This window comes from Epinephelus fuscoguttatus, linkage group LG20 (genome assembly GCF_011397635.1).
Source record: "Epinephelus fuscoguttatus linkage group LG20, E.fuscoguttatus.final_Chr_v1".
In the NCBI taxonomy this organism is placed as follows: domain Eukaryota; kingdom Metazoa; phylum Chordata; class Actinopteri; order Perciformes; family Serranidae; genus Epinephelus; species Epinephelus fuscoguttatus.
This window is the reverse complement of record NC_064771.1, coordinates 23,881,666-23,897,126: the sequence shown is the minus strand read 5'-3', so window position 1 is coordinate 23,897,126 and position 15,461 is coordinate 23,881,666. Positions and strand designations below refer to the sequence as shown.

At 42.0% G+C, this 15,461-nt stretch overlaps 1 protein-coding gene across 2 annotated transcripts in view; it reads left to right on the top strand.

The window, feature by feature from the left end:
- The window catches only part of LOC125880928 (disks large homolog 5-like), a 47,895-nt gene that overhangs the window by 4,850 nt on the left and 27,584 nt on the right, over nucleotides 1-15,461 (top strand). The window contains exons 2-8 of one of the 2 annotated variants that reach the window (XM_049563767.1): nucleotides 4,420-4,488; nucleotides 6,952-7,105; nucleotides 7,486-7,629; nucleotides 10,677-10,860; nucleotides 13,021-13,277; nucleotides 13,514-13,826; nucleotides 14,655-14,885. In XM_049563767.1, coding sequence (XP_049419724.1) covers nucleotides 4,420-4,488; nucleotides 6,952-7,105; nucleotides 7,486-7,629; nucleotides 10,677-10,860; nucleotides 13,021-13,277; nucleotides 13,514-13,826; nucleotides 14,655-14,885 — 1,352 coding nt within the window. Of the gene's footprint in view, nucleotides 1-4,419; nucleotides 4,489-6,936; nucleotides 7,106-7,485; nucleotides 7,630-10,676; nucleotides 10,861-13,020; nucleotides 13,278-13,513; nucleotides 13,827-14,654; nucleotides 14,886-15,461 lie in introns of both variants that reach the window. The other variant, XM_049563766.1, reaches the window with a different exon arrangement.

The following is a 15,461-nucleotide window of genomic DNA, read 5'->3' as shown; positions in this document are numbered from 1 at the left end:
CTCTTTGGAGTGATCATGGTCATGTTAAAGAAAACCACACCGTTACCCCATTTACACCAAAATTAGCATGCGTACAAAGGTTTTTAAAATACGGGTAAACCCGCTAAAAATAGGCCGTAGACTCTTTTCCCATTGCCAGTAGACCAGATCTGTGCACATGGCTCTTGGGAAGAGGTAGACAGTTTGTTATCTCTTACTTACTCAGTCTGTCTTTCAGACTTGGTGTAGACTAATATAGATTTTGGCACTATACAGCACACATTTTTTTGCAGTAAAACATTGAGAATAGCCTTTCTACATGATAAAAACCATTTTCGAAGTGAATATCCACAGAGATCAACAGAGTCTGAATTAAATTATTATTCAATTGTGACAAAAATAGTTGTCTATTCATTTTAAATTGATTGATAATCAACTGGACAATCTCTTCAGCTTTAATGTCTTGTTTTGTCCCAACAACGGTCTGAAATGTAAAGATATTCACTAAACAAAGTAACGGATAGATAAAGCATCAAATCCTCACATTTGAGAAACTGGAAACAGCAAAGGTTTGGTATTTTTTTTGTTGTAAGATATATTCAGAGTAACCTTTTAACATAATTGAAACCCCTTTTTGGGGAATTTCCAAAGAGATCAACAAGCTAATTTAATTCTTATTCAACTGTGACATACATGCAACCTCAGAGAGTCCCTGTTTTCTTGCTTAAAGATATGTGAACACTACCACTATATAACTACTGTAGCTTAAAACATTAGGAAACAGCTAAAAATGTTTTAACTCCGCAAATAAATGCTTGTTGTTGTTGCATTTTAATCGATGTTTGGCAAAAATGGACATTGTTTTGTGATGGGACGTCATTGCATCTTGCCAGTTAAGGGGCTAAAATTAGCATGTCCACCTGGGTGTTGTGTTCCCATCAATGCCGATTGGAGCCGGGGGGGATAAATACCCCTGACTACTGCAGAGTCATTTGACCCAGGTGTGAATGTCGATTAAAACCATTCCCATTGCATTAAAAGCCAGATGTTAGCAGGCGTTGGTGGATATTTTTGTGTAGTGGGAAAGGGGCTTAAGAAAGATAAACCAAAATTTTGGAGGATCGGATATTTTGATTAATTCTCAGAGCACTAATAGTACCTGTACAAATGACAATTCATCCAATGTGCTGAACGGGAGCTTTGAGAAATCTGGGTGAAACTGTCCCTTTAAATGGTTAGCACCCCTGAGATGAATTTGCATTTTTTTTGACTTCTTGAAACAAGAGGTCAAATGGACAAGACTACACTTTGTCTTGTCAGGGGACACTTCCTGGAGCTGCTGGATCAATAAATAAAAAGCAGTGACCTCGGGGACTTGTACTGTATAAAAAGCGTTTGAGCTTTTAAACCCAAATGATATTTAACTTATTGTGGAGCTGTCAGATCTGAGTAAAAACATGAACCCATTTTCGTGGAAAAGGCACAGCATTTTGAGTGTTTCTTATCCGCTATCAGTGGAGCAGAGTACCAGATGTGATCTTTAGATATCAGCACTCAGCGTTGGTGCTTCTGTTAGCCCTTGAATGTAGGTCAGAATATGCACCAAGTTTGCTGTGACTTTAGAAAAGAGACCAGCCTAAATGAGATACTTGAGTGGCGAGGGTCAGACCGCAGTAAGGTCCGTGTCACATGACTTCCACACGGGCAGAGAAGTGAGTGAGCTATGACACAGTGAACCTTGCCCATTGAGACACTCTCTGCTCAAACAGAGTCATGGGAAACTTAAGCTAGAGCGAGAACAAAGAGAGCTTGATCCATGGGATGCCACGGTTCCTGAGGCACATCAGTCTTTTTTTTTTTTTTCCTTCTTTCAGTGCTTCGCTGGGAAAAAGAGGGGTGAGCCATGTTAGCTGGGCTCCTTCCAGTCTTAATCAAACTCATAGTCTCCTTTAGCTAGTGGGAACTCAGCCAGCCAGGGATTGATTTAGAGTACTGGGACGTGGGTAAATAGAATCGTTTGTCATGCTCCTGCTCCAAGTCGAGCGCTAGACTTTACATCAGGGGTGGAAGTTGCTGATGTAACTGAACTATAAGCTGCTCATCCCATGGCCAAGTTACATCTCAGTAAATGTGCACTGCTGGCTGTTTGATCAAGACTTGCGCAGTCTGTAAAACATCTCAAGCATCATTAAAATCCCTTTTTTCCCTGACACACTTAAAGGTGGAAATGTGTGGAGGAGCTTATTAGACTTGATGAAGGGAGCTAACAGTGGGGAGTAGTGTTGAAACAATTTGACAAAACATTGACTGATAACAATTTTGACAGTCTGTTAATTGTAAAGTCGAACATGTCAAATATTTGCTGTTTTTTGGTTTATTGGGAAAAAAATTAAGACTTATTCTTGAGCTCTGATAATTATTGTGATAGACTATTTTCAGACATTTAATAGATTAAAATGATTATCCACTTCGTGTATGTTTTGATTTCAGACTATAGCCCAATCCTTACAGGATATAGAGTGGTGCAGGGCTTTATTTGTAGACCAACCTTGAAGTCAGCTATGCACTGGTTCCCTCAACAAAAAAGCCTATGGGATTTTTCCATTGGATTTTGTATTATTGCAGAAAACAAAATGGCGACCAAAAGTTTATGACACTTGTACGTTTGTTCAGCAAGATAATCTTCACAAATGAACCTCACTTTTAACAAAAAGTGATCACCTCACGTAAAAAGCTAACGTTAGGCTATAAATGAACTACACCAGTGGTTCCCAACTTGGGGGTCCTGGTCCTAAAGTGGGTTGGGAGTCCATTTTGAATGGACCGCAAGTGACTGGTGAACGTGTCAAGTTTGTAAAAAATACTTTATTTGTAAGTACAGTACTTATTTTTAAGTGCCATTTCTTGCTGTAGAGTGAGTGACTAACAGAGAGCTACTTAACAGAGACAGCAAACTTGCTTGATGACATGTCAAAACTCAACTATGATGCAGAATATATCAAACTGTGTGCACCTTGAACTAATGACTAAGGAGAAATCTGGACTTTTTGGTTGGGAATCACAACTACACTATGACCCCAGGAACAGCCCCAGGCTTTGAGGCCCATTTTCATAGTGGCCAAACAGTGGAATTACAACATCCGGGTCCATCAAGTGATGCCAAAAAGACTTTTTCCCATAGACATTGGGAAGACACTGACTGTAAATCAGTGGATACATTTTTGTGTCACAGCCCTTGTGAAATGACTTGTTTTTCTCTATTGGGATTTGATCCATTGGGTCCAATAACATTTTGAAAGTCTAGAGGAGCTGCAACATTAAATCATTTTATCCCCACCCAAGTTATAGGAGAGCTAAACCAGAAGTTTGCTACTTGGCACACCAAAGTCTGTAGTGCGTTTGCTCTGTGGGCTTAAGATGCGTAAGGTAAGGGTAATTTTATACCCAGGTTGCCAAACTTTTTTGGCTTCCACTGAGCAACTTTTATAGTTATGAACATTTACACGCTTGTTAGCAACAACTTTTTTTTTTAGATAAAAGTGAGGTGTTTACTGAGAGATATTTTATGTCGTAGAACAAAATGTGAAACTCTCTAAAGCTTGTGTTTAACTACTATACAGACATTATACAGATATTTCAGGCACCTAACCAAACACGCATAGAGTTCAAGACAAGGGAACCGGAAGTGCAAAAATGCTAACTCATTTCCAGGTTTTAAGACTCATTCCTTCATCACTCTATTTAAAAGTGATATTGATATTTGAAACTTAAATAAATATTGTGATCCATCAGTCAATCGTTTTTATTTTTATCCTTAATATAAACATTTTAATAGGGCTCCTTTTAATTATTATTATTATTATTATTATTTTTTTTTTTTTTTTTTACAGAATTGTGACTGATGCGAAAGATGCTATGCACACAGAAAATTCCTTTACCTTACCAGCAATGAAAACGTATTGATTTCAGATTATTTACAAGTTACGTTTACGTTGTTTCTTCAAACAACACAATCTTCTCCATAGTGCTTACAGTGTTGCACTGAGGCTTCCTTTCTGTACAGTTAATTATGAATCACTGTAGGCTATAAAAGAAGGGGCTTTCACAGGGGGGAGACTGTGTGATGTTGTCAGAGGAGATAAAAGGAGAAGCTCTGAGGCTGCAGCCTCTTTGGGGCCCTGGCTAGTCAGTATTCAAGCTCTCTGCCCAACTGATAATTAGCCACACTCTGCTGTCAGCCCACAGTCCCGTCATCCCAAGTTGGGGAAAGTCCCACCTTATTATGCCTCCAGCTGGCCTTTTTTCAGTAAAGGCCCCTGAATGTAACCCAAGCCCCACAGCCTTGATGTACCATACAATGCTGGAGATAATCATCTGACTATAATGCAGACACGGTTGAGTACACTCACAACTGACTTTAATGTTTTGTTCGCCTTGCAGGGTCCACTTACAGCATCTTGTCCACCATGCCGTCAGACTCCGAGAGCAGCAGCTCGCTCAGCAGCTTAGGTGAGTGTGGTGCCCACGGTGGTGTTCAGGTGTCTAGTTCAGAAACGTCAAAAGAAAAACATTATGTTACTGGAAAAACAAGTATGTTCTAATGTTTGTCAGATAATATTTGTCAAATAGTCATTGGTTGCTGCTTGTTTAGACTCTGAGCACATGCAAGTGATTACACAGATGTGAGAAGGATTTAGAAAACCTCTACCCCCAAACACACACACACACACACACACACACACACACACACACACACAGAGACCTGTTTCATTTAGTCATTCTCTGAGGCGGAGAGGATTTGACTGGTCAGTGCCACCGAAAGGGAAACAGCTTTGATTTGTATCAGTGAGGGGAAGTACTGAGGTTAATGAGTACACAGGTACGACGAAGTAGATTAATAATGAGGTAGAATATTAAACTGATTTTGGCTGCAAAAAATGTGAGCAATGATTAAATATGATACAGTAAGATAAAAGTTAGTGTGTTTTCTTGTAATGAATGTGTCGATTTTTGGTCCAGTAGCTGCAACAAGAAGCTCTTGCTTATGACTGGTTAATATTTAGTTCAGTCTTGCAAGAAATCTTACATCAGTGTTTTCATTTTCATTTTCACTCTGTCAAGTCTGCAGGTTTTCAGTAAAAAGTTGAAAAAAAACCCCCATAGAGTAGAGTTTTGTGAAAGCACATCAGTTGTACACTTCAATCTATTAGCCTGATTGCACATTTAAAAGAAATCGATGGAGCCCCACTAACACCCCCTGTAGCTCCCCTGCGGTTTAAATCACAAACAGAAGGCGTTCTTTTGGTTACTGCCATTTATGTTACTCAAACTTGCAGTGAGAACATAGTAAAATAAATAAACAAAACAATTATGAGACTAGCAGAACATTCTGTAACCGTTCAAATTGTGAATTGTACCATAACGACATAACTGTATTGCCTAGATACGAGAGATGCAACATCAGTCAGTCAGTCGGGCGGCGCTCTTGCCATGAACAGCCTGTTGCTAAACCCCTGTTTTGTTTTGCCTCTAAACTTAAGTGTGATGCTTGGTTAAGTATGGCCTCTATGTCGTTCATGTATGACAAGATAGTAGCTGTGCAACCAGGCTTCGTAATGATGATATGTATGTTGGTAATAAACAACGAGCATTGTGGAAATTCCAGTACAAATGTTGCTGTGAGGTTTTGACTGTTGTCTTCTTCCACAATCTTCAAGCTACTCAAACCAAGAAACCTAGACCCAAATTGCTCGTGGAAATATTCATAAAACAAATACAAACACACAATATAGCTTGCATACTCGCATAACCTTTAATGCTGTAAGCGCTCAAACGTATCATGTTAACTCCACTAGCATATAGCTGTTAGCTACCGGGTTAGCATAGGCACAATGTAGAAACGTACAGATGAATTAGGTTAGCTTATGTCATTGGCTGCATTAACTCAAGGGAGTGAGAACGGAACTTCCAAGCTTTAAGAATCTTTGCAATTCAGTATTCATGGTCATGAGTAGGGCTGGGTATTGGTATTTGGTACATTTAAGGTGTCAACCAGAATGACCAAGTAGAAAGTGGCATCGAAATGTCTCCAGTCAAAAGAGACGTCTGATCCCAGCCCTGTCCGACTCCCTGCTGGAGCAGCAAACTTTCTGTTGCTGCTGTTGCCAGAGCGGCCCTCCTCCTGATGAATGGTCAATTCAGTGTCTGCCCAGTTAGCACGAGCTTGCACAGCAGCAGCGGCTCACATCGAGTTCTTAGACGGCCCCAACACACTCATAGTGACACTCAAACGACTCGACACTGTTGTTAAAACTGTTAATTATCGTTAGATTATGTTAGCTGTGTGATGCTAAGAGTTAGCCCTGTCGTCGTGTGTATGTTTGTGCATGTGTGTGGAGGGTCTCTCACAGCTGTCCCTGGCGCAAAGCTCACGCTCCTGCAGCAGCAGCTACAACCCACACAGTCTGTGGCGTCGTGAAGTCGAGCACTGTGTGCTTGATGGAGTTGGCAGTTCACCGTGTTGAGATGTCCCCAATGCATTCAAAAGTGGCTACACTGCACACAACTCCGTTAACATAGGTATTGATTGACGTACTCTATTGGTATCTGTATGATTATAATGGTACTGGTACTGGTTCTGTAATTTAAATGATACCCAGCTCTGAACCTGATCATGCAGCAACATACCTTAAACCCCATCCTCTGTTGCAGCTGGCAGGTGTAGAGACACAAGAATATTAGTTACACTATGGAAACGTTAAATAAGTCCTTCCAGACATATAGTCTTACATGTATGTTCTTAATTATACTCATGTTAATAAACTACAAATCTTCTTTCATTTAACCCAAAATAATTAAATGAATTAGAAAGTATAACTGACTCTGATGGCAGCTGCACCCCCACCATTTGAGTTCTGTGAATGGCACATGCCTCCAGTGACATGCTGACTCACACAGGTACGCCCGGTCAAGCCTCCTCCCCTCCGCCCGCTCACATGGACAGCCACCAGGTGAACGAGAAGATGGAGACGGTTCTGTTCCAGCTCAGGCATGTGACCCGGGAGAGGGACGAACTGCGTAAACGCCTGGCTCTCTCTTCACCTGGAACCACCTTCGATGACTGCAGGTACTGTTCTGATCTCATGCGCCTTGCCGCCTGTTTTCCAAGACAAACATTGACTGTACAGCAAAGCGCAGTGATCCTGTGTATACATGCTCTCAGTGAATAGAGGCATTTTGCCTTTTCAGCCTTTAAAAGCAACAAAAAACCAAGTGGAGTAAAGTCTTACGTGACGCAAAGTTGTTTTTAAAATATGCTCAACTCTGTAAAACAAGGGGTACGCATACAATTTTAATGATGCCTCTCTTCCCTCGTGTTCCCATGAGCACAAAGTTTGTATGATGTTTATCTCGCTCTTGCTTCTCTCCGCCTCCCGTGTGGCGTCTTAAAAACTCGATTTTAATGCATCACAATTTTGTCTCCCTTCTTCCCTCTCTGTGAAATAGACCAAACTCAAAAGCAGGTCATGACTACGAGCGTCTGAAGCTGCAGTGCATGAAAGCAATGGCAGACCTGCAATCCCTGCAGAACCAGCACAGCACCACCCTGAAGAGGTGCGAGGAGGCTGTGAAGAAAGCAGACTTCTACCAGTGAGTGGAAAGCCCTACTACAGGGCCTTTTGTAAATTTTTAAACAGCCGGAGCATTTGTGCTGTATGCGTTCGCGCTCCGCCTGCAGGGTTTTAGCTCATGTTCAGTTCTTCCTCTGACATATTCACAGCAGATTGCATAGAACAGATTTTACTTTTGCGAGAGTAATAGGGATGAAGCCTTTATACCAGTCCAAAAGCTGATGAGTTAAGCCTTGAAAAAATCCTCGCAGCCCTTCATCAATTTAATTTCATCTTTGTGATTGTTGTAGAAAAATGTTTTTTTTTATTGTCTTCTTAGCGGCGTAAATCCCAAGTCGTCTCTTCAGACCAGAGGTTGAGAGCAGGGACTGAATTACTTCTCCATAAGTAATGCCCTTCTTGAAGAGTTCATGCCAAAGCATGCTCTGTAATCATCATCTGAAGCCTGTGTGCATGGCACGGCATCTGTGCCATGAGGATAATGCTACGAACACAGCATTTGTTGCCCCGCGAAATAAGCTGCGCCGAGTCGATGTGAAGGGGAGGCTGGTCCATTTGTGTGATTTAATGATGCCATACTGTCTCCAAAGTGTAGGGAGCCAACATCTGGCCCCAAATGCAAACAGACAGATGAAGGATTATTGCCATTTTTAAGCCTCTCCTTCTGGGCCCTGTTTGCACATCAGAGAAAGTCTTTATTTATTACTGCCCTGTCTGCCTCTGCACTTATCCATTCACACTCAACACCATGCTCTGTGAGTGGCACATCACATTCATGCCTGATCAGTAAATCGTACCAAAATCAATAAGCCACTTAACACTGCTGGCATTAACACTCAGTAATGATGGAGGATTTTATTGGTCCTTGTTGTAATTCATGTCTGCACTGTTAACAGTTAGGCATCATTACATAAGAGGCTGTTTTTACTGTTTATATTGGCATAAAACTAATTGGCACATCTGAAGTTGCCTCAAGACTTAAAAAAGAACAGTATGATGTTATGACAATATTTACCATGGAGCAGTTTTATTCCCCAGTACCTAAACAGTCCATATTAGGGTGCATCAGAGAGTATCTTAAAACTACAAATAGCTCCCTAGAAACCCAGAGTGAGCTTGAACTTGTCAACACCCGTAGCCTGTGTGTATTTGGTTAGATTTTTCTTACGGTGGGAACAAATAGTAAATAAGCATGTTGGATTAAAAGAATACAGAGCATCATAAGACACATAACTTAAAGTCAGTGGGCTCTATTTTACACTTGGCGCAAAGTTAGCACACAGCATAGCGCAACTGTCATTGCTAGTTTAAGACCGAAAGAGTTTTTATTTTCAAGACCAGCTCCCACTTTGTGTAAGTAGCAATGTACTTGCGCTCTCTGTACGCCCGTGGGTGTTTAGGTTTTTAAATGAAGTGTGGTCAGGCGCATTATTGGCGCAGTGCTATTTTGAGGCAGCAGATAGAGATTGCTCCATTGACCATCATTGACCCGGTCTCAACGTGCAGTATTTTCCTGCATTTAAAGGGTGAATTATTCAGACAGTGAGACAGATACATAGGCAGGTTCACAACACATCTACACTCTGCTTATTACACACCCAGGGATGCATGGATGGGTTGCAGGTGTATGAAATGATACATCATTAATAAGGGAAAACATTAATGTCATTTTCCAAAGTGTGAACATGGCACAGAGCAGAGCTGCTGTCTGCCTCCCCAATAAGAGAGACATGGGGCACATTCCTCACGAGGAGCAGCGCAACTTTATTGATTTATTTCAGAAATTACAGGTTAAGTTCTGTTTCCGCTGTCAAGTTCATAACTACAGTTTTAACTTTGGCTGCTTAAATGTCCCACGATATTCGCTGCAGTGATGTTACTGCTCTCACAGCATTACTCTCAGCAGAAATCACGTAGACATGTAAATAGCAGTGCAGCAGGTGCAGGTGGACCTGGCTTTTAAAGGGAATGGGAGATGAGACTGGCTGGTTGAGTTCATGTAATGCACAAAACACTCACATGATTAATTAAGGGACTAAATAAAACCCCTTTGTCCCCTGTGTTTTATTGTGTGCCCAGATTATGCACCATTTAACTATCATAAGTGAAGTTGGACATGCCTTAAATGCACTTGAATCATGCACTTTAGACCATATGCTATAGATCAGTGGTTTTCAAACATTTTGTCTCCACAGCACACCAAAGGACAAACCAAAATCTCAAGGCAATAGCTTCTGTAATGTGTGTTATCATGGTGTTATCACCTCTTATCATGACGTAAGAAAAAAAAATAAGAGGGGTAGCTTTCTTTACACTGTCTACTGATGGTTTTGGTGGTAGGTCGTCTTCGCTGGTGCTTCCTTTTAAATGTTATCATCCCTCGCACTGGCTGCCAATCAGGGCTTTTGATGTGTCACACACAAACTCCCATGGCACAACTGGATCGGCATCACGGCACACCATTTGAGAACCACTGCTATAGTTCGTGTATAAAGGGCCCTAAATCTAAAAACTTGTTGGCATGGATTTGAGCAGAGCACATGTAAAATCACGCAATATGCACACAACAAGAGAACTCATGTCCATTTGTTTATAAAAAATGTGTAGTGTTATTTCTGAGCAGCGCTGAAATGATTAGTTGATTGAAAGGAAATTACAGTAATTAACAGAAGTGTTCATAATCAGTTAATCATTTAAGTAGTTTATCATGCAAAATGCCAAATATTCTCTGGATCCAGCTTCTCTAATGTGAGGATTTGCTGCCTTTTGCTGTTTTATTCATTGTAAATTGAATATATTTGGTAGCACAAATGAGCAACTTGAAATTCAGGGAACTTGTCATAGGCCGTTTTCTTTTATATTTATTTATTCTGTTGAGTAAACAATGTATCTTTAAAAAAATAAAAAATAAAATAAATCCTATGTGACATAATCATTGAGTATTTGTTGGTCTGTGACTCACACGGCAAAGTCATATTTTAGTTTGTCTAAAGTGCTGTAATGCTGATTTTAACCACGTCTGGCAGTGCCCACGGTCTGATGGTACTTGCTGTGGTGTCTCCTCAGTACGCTGCACAGCCGTATGGCGGGCGAGCATGCCCAGCTGAAGGACGAGCTGGAGGCGATGAGACAGGACAACATCCAGCTGGTCAGGGAGCACAACCACGTGAAGCAGGCCTGCGAGGAGCTGAGGAGGCTGCATGACGATGACCAGAGAGAGGTGGCTGAGATGAGGATGCTGCACCAGCAGGTACCTGTGGAACTGGCAGCCTCATCCACATTCACGCTTATACAGCTGCAGATGAGAGTACATAAACCAGAGCACACACACGTCTTCACACACTCATTTCCATCCCCACTGCCCTTGAGATTCAATCATTTGGATCTTGACATTTGAGACAAAAATCAATGTATTTCTCTCTCAGTGACCATCATGTCCAAGACGGCAACATCATTCTGAGAAATGGGGTCAGACAGGCTCGTCCCCACATGTCTCCCATCGATCAAAACATTCTTTCAGATTAGACAAATGACTCAACCTGCGTCTTTTCCTGTTTCACCGTCGGACATTTTGTCTGACTACAGTCAGAAGGTCACATCATTAAATGTCTGCAGTGCCTTACATAACCATGGGGAATGTCTTACATGGCTCTGTGATAGCAGGCATACATGCCTCATTGTCCTCATCAGGTACACTGCTGTTCAGCGTCAGTCAAATTAGGAATCAAATTAGCTCAGTGATGTCAGTTCAAAGTCGACTTTTATTGTGTAGTCGTTAGATGCCAGTGACCTACTGCACACAGTTGACCTACTGCACACGGTACTTTGTCTTCTGTGAAATGTTTCCTTTGTCTTGTAAGCTGGAGTAATTTACTGGAAAAAGAGAAACCGCATTTTGGAAGTGTGTTTAAGTGTGTATGTGTAAGAGTTAAGTTAGCAGTAGGCCTCCCTAACTGGTCTGGTCCAAATGATTCGCTGTTGCTTTTAAGTTGGAGACAAAAACAAGAAGTGTAGGCATGATATATGATGGACTGACAGGCATCTCCTTTACTGAGCAGTTCTAGTGGCTCTCATGTAAATGTAGGTTATTCTAAGTATCAGTCAAGACCAAAGGATTAGCTCTGGGTCTGAAAAGGGAAGCCAGTGCAGGAGTGAATTAAAGCTGTGTTCAGACCTAGAGTGGTCTGAATCAGGGACTAATATTGTTACAAAGTTGTATAATTGCCTAGAGTTGGTTTGTGTTCTCACAGCAGCATTTACAAGCAGACCAGATAAAATGCCTTGTATCAGAAAGCTGCTCTTGATCGGTCAGAATTTCCATGTGGGAAAAATCCAGGAAGTAAACAAAACGTTAGATTAAGATAAATGTGACACTTTCTAATGTCACAATGGAGGGACAACTACGCAGGTTGATTTTTAGCACTGCTCATCGTGGACTATATTGCTGTCATTGTTCATTTTAGTCAAACCATGCAGTTTGAAAACGAGGCGCGGCTCCAACTAGAAAACAATGTTTTGATGCATTGGATGTGCTGAATGTGCATATTAAAGCAGTACAGGAGGTGGTGCACATTAATAATCCTCCAGGACTGTAACATGCTCATGTTTAACCCAAACAATGTGTCATGTGACTGCAGCTGGTTCGGATCGAGGTTCTCGTCACAAACGAACAGCACCAGAGTTTGTTTGTAACCGAACCAAGACCACCTCTTCAAGAAGGTCTCAGTCTGGTTGTTTTGGTGCACACCAGAGAGCGACTACTGTGTTCACACCTGCTGAAACGAACCGCATTTGGGGGCAAACAAACTTGAGTTCAGTTGAACCAAACCAAACAGGGCAGGTGTGAAAGCAGCCTAAGTAAAACAAACAGGCAAATGCACCAAAGTTTGTTTGAACAACACCGTTCAAACAAACTTGTTTTTACAAACATTGTGAATTTAACAAGGAAACTTTTCTCTTACTTTTATTTGTTTTAATCCAGAGCAACAAGAAACAGAGCTGCAGGCAGTCTAACTTTCCTTTTCTGAACAAAAGCACCAGGGAAGCACTGCCATTTCTGTAGGAGTGTCTATTAAACTAAAGCTCTAAGATATACAGAATCTGGAGTGAAGTCTCTTCCTGTCCTGCTACCTCAGCACACAGTTGAGGGCCTAAGGCTTTAGTTGATTACTAAGAGATTAAGTTACTTCCCTGTGCCAAGACACTGTTAACCTATATTTAAAACTTCATTGTTTACATTGAAGCTAAACTAAATCGTACAATTAAATAAGGCAGTCATGAATGGCCAAACCTCAACCTTTTATAATTATGCTGAAATACATCTCTCATGTCCTGATTTAAATGCACCACAAATGGATGACACAAGCCGTCCCACTGTTCTTCTCTAATTCAGTAATGATGTCATTTCCAGGTGATGAGAGAGGGGTCGCCTGACGTCCTTAACAAGCTTTATGATGCTGCTGTGGACAAGTTGGAGGCCATGAAGATCGAGTACGAGGCTCTGCGGAAGCGCTATAACGAGAAGACGGCCGGTCGCAACGCAGACCTCAGTCGCCTGGACCAGGCTGAGGAGGAGAACCGCCGGCTGCAGAAACAGCTGGACATGCTGCTGAAGCAGAGAGACGCCGCCATCCACTATCAGCAGCAGTACTCCTCGTCTATAAGAAGGTAAAGCCAGAAATATTACACACACCAAACTGGCAGCAGGAGAAGCTGCACACACACACAGAAGCAGCAGCTGTAAAAAGTGTAATGATTAACAGCAGTGGCAGAAAACTTTGCTTCAAACTCTGTTCTTGAGCGTAGTGTCAATGTCAAATCTGCGAGTTTTTTTTAAGGCAAGTCAGAAAACATTCATCTGCAGAACGTGCAGTTAAACCCAGCATATTCCCTATGTGGTACAGGTTTGACAACACGCAGCAGGAACTGTCCAAGGCCGCAGCTCAGAACAAGGAGCTGCAGCGAGAGATGGAGCGGCTCCAGTCAGAGGCGACGCGGCTGAAGACCCAGCAGCTCAAGGCGGCGAAAGAAGGCGAGAAATACAAGGAGGAGCGAGACTCAGTGATCAACGAGTACCGCCTGATCATGAGCGAGCGGGACCAGGTGATCAAAGAGGTGGACCGGCTTCAGACCGGGCTGGAGATGGCAGAGGCCAAGCTGAAGAACACTTCCTCAGAGAGACGGGTGGCTAGTGAGGAGCTGGAGGCTCTCCGACAGGTAACAGCTCAATCAAGGGCTCATCATCTCCATATTAAGAATTAAATCAGGTTAATAATTTTTATATTAAAAGGTGGGAAACACTTATCTGTCACTCATATCTGTAAAACACATTAATTTAATGATGATCGCTTCAGATTTATAAAGGTTTTCATGCTGTGTGTGGGAAATAATATAAGCAGCCTTGACTTACTGCGTCACGTGTGTGTCGGCTGTAGTTAAACTGGTTATAGCTGCAGTCGTCATTAATTTTGGCAACACCCAGAGCTTATTTAGGCTGGCCAAAAAGCATGTGTCATCACTGGTTCAGCATGAGTCATTCAGCCAATAAACAAAAATCATAACAGTCAACACAGATTGATGTTTACTTAAATAAGAAACATATCCTCAATGCTTCTAAAACAAACTTCCTACCAGGTGAAAAACTGTCCGTTGGGGAATATTCCAGTGTCACATCTGCACAAGAAACAGGCCAAAAAAGTACAGATAAGAAGGAAAAACGTCACAAAATAGAGGTCTTTAGGGTCCAAATTGACGGAAACGTACCCTTATGGACACAGGGATTAGTTCTGAGATCAGATTGTACCCTGTAATTTCTAAAAAATATATTTACGTCACCCATTTTTGCATTTTGAGAGGAGATACTGGAGTCCTGGGTTGCAGGTTTGGGTCTAGAGCCTGGGTAGAGGAAGACCTCTGATTCAAATAAAACCATTAAAGAAAATGCCTTTGACAGCAAAATGACACAGGAAATTCAGAAACGTTTGAGTGTTGGCTCACATTTGATCTCAGTCATCCACTGATGACATGTTTTTGTGCGATATGAAGGAGCTGGCCTCAGCACTGGTGGACAGGGACCGGGCCATCTGTGAAAAGAACGAGCTGCTGGAGAAATACTGCCACGAGGTGAAGGACAAGGCCGAGGCCCAGAAAGAGCTGAGCCAGGCCTGCAAGGACATTGAGACGGTGCGCGAGGAGAGGGACGTGGCCCGCAAGGAGAGGACAGAGGCCATCATCCAGAGGGACCAGCTGCTGCGAGAGTATTACCAGGCCAGACAGGTAGCCAGACAGACGGGAGATTTATCATTACAAATGGAGGGATTGATTTATTCCCCTGACAATAATCCCTTCATCCCATCTCGTATAGTCGTAGTAAACGTTTTCTATCAGCAGCTGGCGGATTTCCACACATTGATTTCGTTGATAAAGCGTGTATGACCCATCACACTTAGTTTCATCGTGATTGTCAGATTAATTGCAGTGAAAGTCCTGAGACTCCTGCATTAGGAAATTACCAGCAATTATAGTGAAAAGGCTCCCTGACTTTGAAGTGCACAAGAGAAGTGCACTGCATCAGAGATGGATAATTAAGCCCAACAACAGTACAGTAAAGTCTAATGGAATTAATTTAGCTATGGACATAATTAGTGCTTTCACTACATCAGGCAGTCTCCGTGCTGTAGAGTTATTTAGAGCGAGAGAGACTCATTTACTGCAGATACACCAGCAGACGTACACTTATTATACTCTGTCTGACCCACTTCAAACCACACCACCTAATCCAATCTGAGGCTGTTAGGCCTCAAACTACCTTCATCAGTTGCTTTTTAATTTGCACCAGAACACAACATTTTG